Source organism: Colletotrichum jinshuiense, chromosome 1 (assembly GCF_051148585.1).
Source record: "Colletotrichum jinshuiense chromosome 1, complete sequence".
Taxonomy (NCBI): domain Eukaryota; kingdom Fungi; phylum Ascomycota; class Sordariomycetes; order Glomerellales; family Glomerellaceae; genus Colletotrichum; species Colletotrichum jinshuiense.
In genome coordinates, this window is record NC_139302.1 from 1,565,048 (window position 1) to 1,578,246 (window position 13,199).

General features: G+C 59.3%; 3 protein-coding genes across 3 annotated transcripts; 1 reads left to right on the forward strand and 2 right to left on the reverse strand.

Moving 5' to 3' along the window:
* Positions 1-1,129: 1,129 nt before the first annotated feature.
* On the reverse strand, positions 1,130-3,559 carry EsH8_I_000428 (transcription initiation factor TFIID subunit A-domain-containing protein; the record flags this gene model as incomplete). The annotated part of the gene is made up of 2 exons (XM_083267841.1): positions 1,130-1,384; positions 1,439-3,559. 2 exons carry the CDS (start codon positions 3,557-3,559, stop codon positions 1,130-1,132), a joined length of 2,376 nt encoding a protein of 791 aa, XP_083118279.1.
* A 5,115-nt stretch (positions 3,560-8,674) lies between these two features.
* On the forward strand, positions 8,675-9,976 carry EsH8_I_000429 (uncharacterized protein; the record flags this gene model as incomplete). Its single annotated transcript, XM_083267842.1, has 1 exon — positions 8,675-9,976. The coding sequence occupies one exon, from the start codon at positions 8,675-8,677 to the stop codon at positions 9,974-9,976; it is 1,302 nt and encodes a 433-aa protein (XP_083118280.1).
* A 2,401-nt stretch (positions 9,977-12,377) lies between these two features.
* EsH8_I_000430 (LITAF-like zinc ribbon domain-containing protein) lies at positions 12,378-13,117 on the reverse strand (the record flags this gene model as incomplete). The annotated part of the gene is made up of 3 exons (XM_083267843.1): positions 12,378-12,597; positions 12,668-12,844; positions 12,897-13,117. 3 exons carry the CDS (start codon positions 13,115-13,117, stop codon positions 12,378-12,380), a joined length of 618 nt encoding a protein of 205 aa, XP_083118281.1.
* Positions 13,118-13,199: the final 82 nt, after the last annotated feature.

Genomic DNA, 13,199 nt, shown 5'->3' on the forward strand with positions numbered 1-13,199 from the left:
AAGGCCACCCACCACCGCTCGCTCAGGGCCCAGGCGGGAGTGACGTTGTCGATGCTGCCTGCCTGCCAGCGTCGTTGAGGTGCCTTTTCCGTGCCACAATTGTGCATCCCAGCTGGAATTATGTAAGTATTCACAACTCAGCCTTCCACCACAATCGCTGCATTACTAAGCAAATGCACTTCAGCTCAACCACTCGAACGCTAATTACGACAGCTCGACATCGGGCAGATTGCTCCCAGTTTCGAGGTTTCGAGGTTTCCATCACAGGCAATTTTACTTCCGCGCCCAGCTTCGGAGGGGGTTTCTGTCTCTCGTTTAATAGCCCTGCCTGCCTTCATCCAAAGGCAGGCCCGAACTGCGACGCCACCTGCATATCTGGCTCGTGGTCCTCTGCCGAATCCGGACCGCTCCTGGGGCGGGCCGCCAGCGATCGAGTTTCCGCTTGGAGACAGCTGCTGAGCGTCATGGTTTGGCTGAGTCGCGTGTACGATGCAATCGGTATGTGAGGCAGTTGGACGCGGCAGCTGGCCCGCCCGTGTTATCCATGCCGGTTGACCAATTTTTACGGGTTACGTGAAGAGACGGCGTGACTGAACGAGTAGTATCAATTTGGGTATACCGTAGACAAACTGGAAAGATAAGAGGCAACCTCGATAGCAGTCGCGGCCTCTAAAACGTCGCCAAGAGTCTATCTTTTGCTGCCCTCGCCAAACGCCTTGATTCTGCCCCAATGCCCGTGCCGTGATGTCCATGAATTCCATCGGTTTCACCGTCTCCAGAAAAATCCCACATTGCCGTCGAGGCGTACCTACTTGCGCTCGACGAAGTTGATTTCGACCTGCTGCACACCCGACGCATCCGCCTGCTGCCGCTCGCCGCCGGCCGGAAACTGCATCAGAGGAGGCCCACCGGCGTGTGTCTGGACCGTTCCGCGGCCCTGAGCCTGCTTAACGGGCGACCCAGCTTTGCGCGGTCTCGGCCGAGCCTTGGCAGGGCCGTTCGAATTGGCCGGGAATCCCTCGGCCTCTCCCTCCTCCCCGTCGAAGAACCGGACGGTCTTCGTCCCGCCTCGCTTCGCGGTGTTGCGTCTTCTAGTAGGCGCAGGCCGCGGCCGCTCGGTTGGCGCGTACTACTCGCCCTTGCCGGAGGTGACCTTGGCGGCCTGGATGGCGCTCATCTTGGTGATCCAGGCCGTCGAAGGCTGGATCTTGCGCACGGTGCGCAGCTCGTCGGACGAGTAGCCCGGGACGCGGATGTTGTAGGTGCGCTCGAGAACAAGCTGGATGTCGCGGATCTCGAGGACCTTGGAGCCTCGCTCCTTGGCGTTCCGGCAGGCGGTCTCGAGGACGTTGTCGACGAAGCTGTCCGCCATGGCCAGGACGCTCTGCGGAAACGTTAGCACGGTCGTGGCTCGGCAGGGCATTCTCTGGGGGCTTACCTCTTCGACCTCGGGGGTCAGCATGTTGATTTCCTGGCCCTCGGCGTTTCCGCCGCAGACCTGTCGGACGAGTTCGTCCAGCTTCTTCTTGCTCAGCACGTGGTCGCCCTCGGCCTCGTGGACGTACGCGGGAATCTTGGCCATTGCGGGCTGGCCCATGACGCCGCCGGCAATGCCGCCGCCGCCAGTGTAAGTAGGGCGGCCGGCACCGGCACCGCCAGCCATGGCGACAGGCTGAGGGACGGCAGTTGCCTTCTCGGGGAGTTGCTTCGGGATCGGCAGCTTGGATTGCAGCGTCTGGGTAGGCTGGGTCGGGTGCGCGTGTTGGTGCGGTACGGCCCCAGATCCCATGACGCCTTGGGCGTGCGCGCCGGCCGAGCCCGGGGTGCCAGTAGTCTGCTGGACCGGCATGGCTGATGTCTGCGAGTTGACGCGTTGGTTGGCGCGGGAGACGGCGGCAGAATGGCTGAGTGCTTGACCAGGCCCGGCCGGGATCGCAGACTGGGGAGTCGCGACTCGTTGAGTGGGCGTGCCTGCCGATGGAAGGCCGCCGGCCCCAGACACGGATGTGATGGCCGTGTTGACGGGCGGCGGGTGATGCGGGCCTTGGGCCATGGTCTGTTGCGGCGTGGAAGCCATGGGTTGCTGAGGCTGAGCCGGCTGAGATAGCGTAGGCGTCGGGGCGGTGGGTGTGGGAGCCTGGGCCTGTTGCTGGTGTTGCTGATGTTGTTGTTGTTGTTGTTGTTGCTGTTGCTGTTGCTGCTGCTGCTGCTGTTGTTGTTGCTGTTGTTGCTGTTGCTGCTGCTGTTGCTGTTGCTGTTGCTGTTGCTGTTGCTGTTGGAGTTGCTGCTGCTGCTGCTGTTGCTGCTGTTGTTGTTGCTGTTGCTGCTGCTGCTGCTGCTGCTGCGTTTGTTGAGGCTGCTGCGGGTGCGGTTGGTGTTGCTGCGGGGGGGTGCCTCGCCCGGCGGCCGCAGCTGCCATTTGCTGATTCTTTGCTGCCTCGATCGCCGCGTTCACCGCGGTCGTGTTAGGCTGAGCATTTTGCATGGCGGGGGTGCCCGCGGCGGTGGGAACCGGGCTCGGCTGGACGCCACCAGCCTGGGCTGGAGGTTGCGACGTCGCCACAGCCGGGCTGTTTAGTTGCTGCTGAGGCTGCGGCGGTCTGGGGGCAGCCGCCGCCGCACCCGCGGCCGCGGCAGGCTGTCCGGCAGCAGCTGCCCTGGCCTTGTTGATGCCCTCCTGGCTCTTGCGGAAGTTCTGGACAAACGTGTGCGCCTCGGTGTACATTTTCTGGGCGTGGTCCCTCCTGATCTGGAACTGCTTGTGTTCCTCGGCGCCAAGCGCGCCCTTCTCTTGCTGGTTCTTGATGTGGGCGTCGATTCGCTTCATCTGCGTCCCCTGCTGGTCCATCTGCATCAGAGCCCGCAAGTACTTGGCCTTGAAGTCGTTGGACCACCTCGTTGACGCCTCCTGCCCCTTATCTACGACCCCCTGAGGTGGGTTGAAGGTCATCTGCCGGATGTGTGCGAGGATGTGCTCCGGGAACTGGGTGGTCTGGGGCGCCTGCTGGGGGGCCGTGGGGGCCGGGGCGGGCGTTGGCGCGGGCGCGGGAGTAGGAGCATGCGCGGGCTCCGCGGCCGTCGACGGTGCGCTTTCGGTCTTGGGCTCGGTCTTGATGGTAACGCCGCCAGCAACGCCTGGGTTCGGGACGGCGGCGGGCGCTTGCTGAGGGGCCGGCTGCGCTGGTTGCGCCGGAGCGGGCGCGGGCGCGGGTTGGCTCTGCTGCTGCTGGGCCTGCTGACCTCCTTGTTGCTGGCCTGCCTGTTGAGCCTGCTGCTGCTGTTGGACCTGCATCCGTCGCTGCTGCAGCTTGTTCAGCAGCATCTTGGTGAAGTCCTGGATCTTCTTCTTGGCGTCTTGGTGCTGGGCAGACTCCTCGGGATGGGTCTCGTAGTGGTTCCAGAGCTGGCGCAGACCCCTCTCGTACTTAGCTTTCTCCTCGTCGTTGAGAATGGGAAGGTTTCGCATCATCTCCGGTCGGTACATGGGTGGCTGTCGCGCGCCAGGCACGGCTTGGCCGGCCATGGGGTTCGGCTGACCAGGCTGGCCTTGGTTGTTCATCTCTGCGGTTCTGACAAAAGTCGATTCCGGCGACGGGACAGGGGGTACGTTGGTATTTGGCAGGTCGGGTGTCGAGCAAGGGTCGAGAAGACTGCCGTCGCAAAGTCACTACGGATGGTCCTACGGAAAAGCTGTGATGAAAAGTCGAAGGTTCGATTACGAGCCGTCGTCGATTGAAATCAGGCTGAGGAGTAGAGTCGGAGATGTAGTCGCGACAAGGCACGCGTGGCTGGAAAGTTCCGTGTGGAGTCTGCGGGCGCGGCCGATGATTGGCCCAGAACGCGCTCGCTCGGTTCACTGCGTTTTATCAGGCTGTCAGGGTGCCTTCACCTAGGGGGACCCATTCACCATTTAAACATTATCACTGCGCAGGGCGACCCTGCCACCTGCCTGGTTGATTCATTGGGACACCAAGACGGGAGGGATCCAGATAGCCGTGAAACTAAGCTTTGAGAGATCGCAAGGGTTTCTTTTAAACCTGTCGAGCCTGGATATCTCTTTGAGGGACGGTGAGTCACCCTCCCTCGTACCCATCCGTCTACAAATCGGAGCAAATGGCGGCAAGCCGACAAGACACCCAGCGCAAGGCAGCAGCAGCCATTGCTCTGTGACTGGACCCGTGTCCGAACTACAGTACCTCGCCAAACTTGTTTGCAACAGTGCGGTGCAACCCCAGTGAGACTTGAGCATGGTTGCACTTGCAACGTGCAAGCAGCACAACCTGCCCGTCCTTCGTAGGGAGTTTTCTCCGGCCCATGCCCGGGTCTCACGAGGGCCCTTCTGGCGTGGATGGAATCTTGGCCTGGTCGGCGGCGAACCCTGCCCTCGCCAATTGCTCAACACGGGTTTGGTCGCCGTGTTTCTCCTGGCCAGAAACAGACGGGCAGGTCGGGGAGCGGTCGACGGCGAAAGCCAGCGCTTAAGCATGGCCACCGAGTCTTGCGGCTTCGCCCGGTTGTTGCCTCGTGTCTTGTCCCAGTGGCCGGCCAAGATATCTATCCCTATGAAAAGCTGCGGGCTACGGGTTTGGCAGAGCCTCAAGTTTCGGAGACGCATGTTCCTTGTCCTTCCACAAAAAGCAGGCTTCTCGAACAAACATGGGCCGTCGACACCACCCACCACCCACCACCACGACCGTCGGCCACACGTGGAGTTGGGTGCTGCCTGTCTTCCTGCGGGAGAGGCCCGCCGGACCTGCAGATGAACGGGGTCCCTGGGACCTTGGTCCGCCCACACTGGCGCGAACCTCCCATGCGTAATTGCGCAAGTTGACGATGGCTGCATGCCGACTGTGCAGGGGCAAGACCAGGTGGCAGGACAGAGGGGGCATGCCCTAACCCAGAGCGAAGGGCAATGCACTTTTTTCTTCTTCCTTTTTTTGTGTGTACAATATGCATCGTAGGCGCCGGCTAGCACACTTTGCCTCGGGGCCGGGCGTGCAAAACTCGCAAGGAGACGGGCAGCCTCGGGCTCCGTTGGCGCGGTCTCCTCGTGGGACGGCCCGAAGGCCTTCGGGCGACTTTGATCGGTTCGATTCGTCGCCCACACAGTGAGTGTCGGCCAGCAAGGAACATGACGATTTGTGTGTAAGCCAGGCGGCCAGGCCCGAGCGTGCGAGCGATGGATGGGTCTTCCCATCCAGCAAGGAACAAGAGAAAGGCTAAGAAGAGGGGCCGCCGGCGTTGGGCTGCAGGGGACGACTACACTACTTGACCAGTTGATCCCAGTCTCGATTCGACCATTTCGTCGTGCGAGGTGAGGTAATATCGGCAGCAAGCAAGCAGGCTGGGCGAGCGAGTATGACATGCAACCGCAAACGAACCAGCGGCCTGCACACGCCCATCTTGGTGTCGTGTGGTGAGCTGCCTCGACGGGAGCGATGACATGGCCCCAATGGGGGACGGGACGCTGTCGAGAGGGACGGGAAAATCGAGACGTGGCCCGGTAAAGTAGCCGTAGATTCATTCACTTGGGCGACACGACGTCGAGGCCCGACGCGAAGTTGCCGTTTCTGCGGCCAGGACGGGACGTTCTTCCAAGACGCATCGCATCAATCACCAGAGCGAGAGCAGGAGCGAGTGCGCCTCAGTTGTTGCAGAGCCAGAGCCAGAGCCCGAGCCTGAGCCTGAGCCGAAGGTACAGCCAAAGCCGCTCTTGCACGTTCGTACGGAGCAAACCATGCTACCTTCCTTCCACCTTCCACCCGTGTGTTGCTCCCGCGTCCGCGTGGGTGTGCTCCTACTCCGTGGGTGTGCTGCTCCTGCTGCTGTTACTGCTGCTCCTGCTCCGTGTGTGCTCCCGTGTGTGTGCTGACCGCCTTCTCTTTGCCTCTCCACAAATCCCACCCGGCCACGAGCATCGGCCCCTCTGCAATTTTTTTTCCCTCGCGTCTGCTGCAGTCTTGGTGACTCCAGTCCTGCAGCGTCCTGCAAAGACCGCAGGAAAGCTGCATGCTGTTGAAGCGCCATCGCTCGTCTGAGTCGCCTCGACCCTCGTTCATTGGGCACAAGTGCTGCTACCCAGCCCACGCCTCTTCCTATTTTTGCAATTTATTTTCCCAGTTTCCAGACCCGATCCACGCCTATCATGTCGTCTTCTCGCCTGTGGCTGGGCCGGAATCCCTGATGCTCGGCACCCTGTCGCAGAGGCAGGTCGTCTTGCTGATGAAACCCCTCGGCCAGTCTCTGCAAGACACGAACTTTCGGGAATCTTTCGACGCAGGCGTCGTGGGTGCCCGTGAGCGTGGTCACGCTTTATTTATTTACTTGGTTCGGGCAGTCGAGCACCGGCGAGCGTCTGCCTGCCCTCCGACTACGTGTGAGGTGTGAGCATGCTGCTGCAGCCACCGACTAATTGGTTTCTGCTAAACATGGCCAATGGCGACGACGACGGCCGTTGGGGCCCGGCGTCGATAGCACCAGAAGCCCGAGGCGAACGAGGGTGCTTTCTTTTGTAACCCTGGGAGGAAGGGCTTGACAGGCCAGCCAAGAGGCTCAAACTAACAAGATACTAACAGGAAGACAATTAAAAAATCGCCAATGGTCGGCGATCTGGCGCTCGATCTTCCGCCACGCCCCTCCATTACCCCTCCTTCGCATTTCCCTCTCTCACATTGGATCCCCTACGCAGTTCGTCCACCCAATCCAGCCCAGTCCAACCGAGCAGCCAGTCCGGTCCCAGTCAGTCAGCCCGCCCACCCGCCGTTGCGGCATCCGCAAATGCGTGAGCGCACACATGCAATTTTCGCGACGGCGCTGCGGGAGACACGGGTAGACCGGGGAGTCCTGGAGCATTGCTGCCCAAAGTCGAACTTGCGCCTCGCGAGAATGCGCAAAAGAGGAGACGGCAGCCAACCCCGGCGCCGGCCACTCAAGACTTTTACTTCTGATAGGGAGACGTTCATGACTTACAGCATTCGTAGGTAGGCTGGGAGAAGAAACAGCAGCATCGGCCATGCTGTACCTCTCCAGCGACGAGAAGCAGCCCACAAGTACATGTCCAGTGGCGGCAGAAACGAGGGGAGGAGGCTCGTCTATCCCACAGACGGAGCATCTCTGCTGCATGGCATGGCATGGGCACGGCACAGTTGCAGCGCACATGTGCGATGGCACTTTTAATTCTTAATTGTCCCCCATCCCACACTTGTGGAAAATTCCCTTCCTTTTTTTTCCCTTCCTTTTTCTCCCTTCGTCGTTGACATGTGTCTGCCTCCTCCTCCTTGACCATCGCAACCTGTCCGGCTATCGTCGCGCTCTCGTGTCTCGTCCCCCCTTGGTCCCCTCTGCTTGTCGGCATAAAGGGGCGATCCGTGGGAAAATTCGCAATATACCAACCGTACCTATAAGACCGGACTGTCTGGTCGCCTAATCGACCACTCCCCGGCCTCGCACGGAGTTGCCCAGCACCCCCCTCCGAGTCGAACCGACCAGAGCCGTGAGACTCTCTCGCTTCCGATAACTCGGACATCCACATTGGAGCATCCAGGAATCTTACAACGAAGCCCCCTTCGGCTGTCCGCTCGTCTGGCTTTTGACCATTCCATCCAAAACGCCAACACACCACAACAGACGTCAATCAGGATCAGAGCCCGTGGCGTCGGCATTCTGTTATTCTTATTTCCCCCTTCTTTTGCGGTATCCATCCCACGTTACCTCACCTCCGACAAATTCCTGAGCCTCTCTTCTTGACCCGGGGCCCCCACGCCTGTCTTCGACCTCTTCCCCAAATTCTTTCGGGCCCAATAAATTCCCCCCAAAGGCCAGCACCGGAGCTCGCCTTTGTTGACATTGCTGTTGCTCGCGTGCGCACCGTACTGCACCGCACCGCACCGCACCGCTTTCCCCCTCGTCAGTCAGCCATTCCGTGCTGCAACCCTTCCCCCCTCAACAAGGCCGCCCCTTGCCGCCCAGGACAAAGCCCGTCCTATCGTCACCGCCCGCCCGATTTTCGTCGTCCCCACACCCGGGATCCCGCACCTTTTCCCCCGAAACATTCCTCTCCACTGTCTTGTTTCTGTCGGGTCAGTGGCACCAGCGGATTGGGAAACGAGCTCGATTCGGATTCGAGAAGGACGTTCGGCGCTGCGCTTCGTCTTATCCGCAGTTGGCATTTTGCATCCATTCCTCGAAGGGTCCCCCCCCGTTGCGCTGTTGCACAAGCGCACTCGGACTGGTCCTCTTCCACCCGCGCGCACTGCTCAGTCTCACGCATTTCCCACCAGATCTATCATGACAACCCACAGCCGCAGCCGAATATCCTCTTCTCCTTGTCGGAGGTTCCTGCTTTGGGTCTTGACCCCTTGACTTGCTGCTGCTGCCGCACACTCTACTGCCTTCACCGCACACCAACCACATCAATTGTCCCTTTATCTGCTGGCTGTAGCTAGTGGGAGCTGATCTGATCCCTCCCATTTCCCCGCCAAATCTCATTTCCCCCACACGAGACCGAGAACAAAAAAAAAAGCCCCGAGTCCCCGACTAGAGGCACGATCGGTAAGATCAACGCCCAATCCAGCAAGCGTACTGGGTCACGATCTCGTACGTCGGTCCGTGAGCCTCGCCGACCAGGCACACCCTTTTGACGACTTCAATTGCCATTTCGCAGGCCCCGTTGACGATGCCTCGCAAGGCACGACCGACGACGCCCAGCATGATGCTGGGCCCTCTGGGTGGCCCGAACTCACCGCCCCAGTCCCCTACCTCCAACACCCCGATGATCAAGGGCAAATACGCCGCGCGACACCTGCCGCCCTATCACAACTTCTCACGCCCGGTCTTGCTGGACGGCTCCGGCATTCAGCCCACCGGCAACGGGCATGAGTTCAGCTTCACCCCTTCCAACCGTTTCTCTCAATTGTCACCCCGCACTTCGTCCGAAGACTCCGACTCTGATGAGGAGGAGGATTCAGAAACTGAATCCGAGTCCGAAGAAAGCGAAGTGCCGCAGGCGAAAGCCGAGGAGGACGATGAGGAGGACGAGGATAGCGATGACGAAGAGGAAGACTCGGACGACGAGGAAGAGTCGGAGGACGAAGACGATGATGTTCCGATGAACTTCCACCCTCCGCCCCTGGCCCCGGCTCCGGCCCCGGTCCCGGCGGCAATGCCAGCGCCATTCTCGGCACCAATGCCCGCCGCAATGTTTGCCCCAAGGCCCGCCCCTATGCCTTCGTCCCGTATGGCCGTCGACAGCAGTTCCGAGGAGGAATCAGGAGACGAGGAAGGTGACGAGGACGACGAGGATGATTCCGACTTGGACTCGGACTCGGAATCCGAAGTTGCCCTTCCCGCCGCTCCCGAGATCCCCCAGGAAAGCCGTGCCACCAATACCAAGGCGAACTTCACGCTCGAGGAACTCTCCGATTTCGACCCAATGGACCAAGACCGCACGGGCACCATCGCACCGTCGGGCTTCTCGTCCCCCGCATCCGCTCGCTCCCGTTCCCGCGCCCCGGCGCCGACAGAGCTCCCCCACGGCCTGACCCGGGACATGGGGAAACTGAACTGCAGCGCCTCCAGCTCCGAAGAATCGGACGAAGACCTGGATGCCGAGGCCGCGGCCCACCGCGAGTTCGTCCGCAACCAGCGAGAGCTCAAGATGCTGAAGCGGCGCTCGCATGGCTCCAGCATCGGCAAGCGTACCATTTCGGAGCGCAGCGACTCGGACCACGAGGACTGGACGCCTCTAGACCCCGACGACGTTGGCTCCAGCGCCCGGCGACTTCGGAGACGCGTCGGCGACCGACGCAGCTTTATCCACCTACATTTCCAGGACCCGCCTCCGCCACGCATCGACGAGCTCGAGGAGCCGGAGAGCGAGGTCGAGGGGACATTTATCTACTGCGACAGCGGCACGCTCGCACGAGAACTTCCGTACTGGTCCATCGAGATCATGGAGTACGAGAGCCCCAGCCCGTGAGCGAACATAGCATCGCTTGCAAAGGGCACCTTTTATACGTTTTAACAGAGCACGGATACCAGCGATGCCAGTGTATCGTGCTTGGTCAGGAATGGCCTGTGCCCTCGCTGATGGGGCGGGTATACATACACCGACGCACAATGATGTTTCACGACGAACATATGGGGATGATGGCATAGAGTGATGATGACGGATTGATGACTCGGGTTTTCTTCATTTCTCTTCTTTTTACGACCCGTCAACTGTATTGTCTCGATTGACAGCCCGCCTAGATTTGCATTTCTCGGAAAGGGTGGGAGATTGGAAGGCCGGCACGGCGCGGAACACAGCATTGGATATTGTTTGACGGAACGGTTTCGTTTTCCTTGATAGACTCGGTCTCCATAGAAGAGCCTCATCGCTCTAATGAAATGTCTACCCACTGAAATGTCTACCCACTGCCATTGAGATTCGTATCAAAGCTTCAAGTCGGCAACTCGAAAGCGTGTCCTCCAAGCCCACTGCCCCAGGTCCAGGCCCGTGTCGATCTCCAGTGCCTCGCAGCGGCTACCTCCAGCCGTAAGCCCGGCACTATTGGGAGGGGGCGAAATGGCGACGGACAACACCTCGTTCTGTCACTGGCGTGATCCCCCCGGGCTTATCGCAGTGCAGGGCATGGCGGTGTGTTTTGATGGTGCAGGCACGGTGGACGATGACGTGCAGCGGATCAGCGGGAGGAGGGGGCGAGAATCAACCGGCCTGTGGTCCGCGAGTCGGGGGGGGGCTTTGGACTTTGGCACCTTTTTCCGCCAACATTTTTCCTATTGGACTGTTTGTTCCCTTTGATGCTGCTTCCCCCCATCAATCATTGGGGGGTTATCGAGGTTCTTGGGGAGGGCCTACACTAGTGCGGGTACTCTCTGCTATTTTCTGGTGTGGGTGGGTGCTAAATCATCATCACGGGCGGGGGGCAAGGGGGTTTGCATGTGGTTAATCTGCCCGCGCGTTTCGAGGAAACGAAATGCTGGTGCATGAAATCTGTACCGTAAGCAGTGTTTTCCAGGGGACCATGGGAAACAGGGAAGCGGGGGGACCATTCACGTTTGTTTTTGCATGCCTGGGGCTGTTGAAGAGGTGGTTGTGCGGAGGCGCCGGGATGAGCAGATCCGGCGCGGGTTCTGGGGCCGGAGAGGAAACGGCGGTCAGTTGGAGTTAGACCCCCTGGTGAGGTGGGGAGGGAGAGTGGTGGTGGTCGAAAAGCACCGTTGGACGCCGTCGCCGGGGCACGTGCGAAGTGCGGTCAACGAAGGAGTTGGTTTCTGGGCCCCCCCCTCCCCTAGACTCCCCGACCCCACCTCCCGCATGTGACTTGCCTAGAGGGAGACACTAACGGCCTCGGGGAGCGCGGGTAATGGGGTTATTTTTATTTTTGTTCTTTGAGTTGGAGTTTGTTTCTTTCTTTGGGGCTCTGGCTGAGTCCAAGTGCTTTAGTCAGGTAATATTTTAGCGGGGAGCAGGTTCCAACCGTGTGTAGAGAGTTGTCGGGCTCGGAGTGGGGGCTTTACATGGTTTTAATCGGCCCCGAGTACTGAAAGAATTTGGAGCTTTGCAACTCGGCGTTTTGGCTTTTCTACTTGGAGCGTGTGTACCCCGACTTCTGTTGCCGACTTTGGTACTACCTCTGATCGTATTGTACTATGCCTACGTGAGGTTATCACTGGTGGTCCTAGATTGATGTGGACTCGGCTTGTCCCGGCCGGACCGCGTCAGTACCTTCTCCCCCTGCATGTGCGTGGAAAGCTGGGTGATGATGTTTAGGACCTGCTCGGGGTAGGTCGTAACTCAAGATGTTGTGAGATCCTTGTAATACCGGCAAATTGTAGCAAGTTCTCTAAACCGCAGCCACGTGATCCGTTACAACTACCTTCAAAAGCATTGAAACGAGACAGAGCCACGCGAGCTGGAAATTGTGTGACGAGTGATGCGCAGCAAGTGCCTTGTGTCAAACGGTTCTATTGCCTTTTCAGTTGTTACCCAAGGTCGACTGTGGTGGAAAAGCGTGCGACACGCTGAGAGCCACCACCATCACCATCTCAAGGAAATGGGTTTGGTTTGTAATCCCTGTATTCCATTTTGTGTGCAGCAGTCACTTTTTGTATGGTGAAGAGTGAGAAATCCAATCCCGACAAGTGTATTTATTCCATCTGCGAACATGGGCGGCATGACCTGGTATCTGCTCTAGGGGAACTTCGCCGTGAAACAAAAGCGTTATACATTTCTCCAATATACAATACTAATAGACATTTATACATCATCCCATCGCCCCAAAGAGGCCCATCATTAAAGTCACAATACCCATTGCCCTTAAAAAAAAACATCATGAATTGCTGATCCCCGTGGCCAGCCCAGCGTTACCCCTCTGTTATTTCTCGGCAGCTGGTCGTGCCTCGGACTGATATTGCGTTGGCACGACGCCGTGGTTCTGGGGCCCCAAGACCTCGATCCTGCCGCTCTGGTATGACCGCGTGGCGACTCTCCTGTTGCAGGTCGTGCAAGAGTAATGCGTGTCCTCGCACCATCCGGCCAGGCAGGGGACACATGCGAGGCACACGCAGAAGAGGCACAGCACGCCGCCGAGAACCCTACAAATCCGTCCGTCAGCCCCCATCCGTCCCGGCGTCTCGCACCTTGGATCGGGAGAGAGAAACTTACACCTGCATGCCGGTGCCCTCCTTGGTGATGCTGGTCATCGCCCTTGTCTTGCAGAATGGGCAATCGATCCACTGGGGGGAGTCGCCCAGCATGTCCAACGGCGTGGCCATTGTGGAGTTTCCGAGGGGCGCGACGCCTGGGCCGCCCTTTTGCCCTTCCAATGGCCATGGTGTTTGCCTAAAATGTCAGTATTCCTGGTTTGTTTGACAGCGGGTTGCCCAAATCTTACTCGGACTGCATCGGGCTAGTTGGCATGTCCTTGACAGGTGCAGGACTGTTATCCTGGGCCGTGGTCTTCGAGGATTCTATATTATAGGCCGGTTCAGGCTGCTGGACGCCATTGGGAGGCGACAAGACCGTCTGGTTTGTGTTTTCCGACGGCACTCTCTCGTAGGCCGGCGCGGGCTGTTCAAAATCGTTGTTCGACGGGACTCCTTGTGGATGCGACATCTTGCTTCAATGCTGTACTAGGAGTTTGATGAATCTTTCGACTGCGTTGTTCTGTCACGGAAGCTCTTCGGAAAACTAAGGA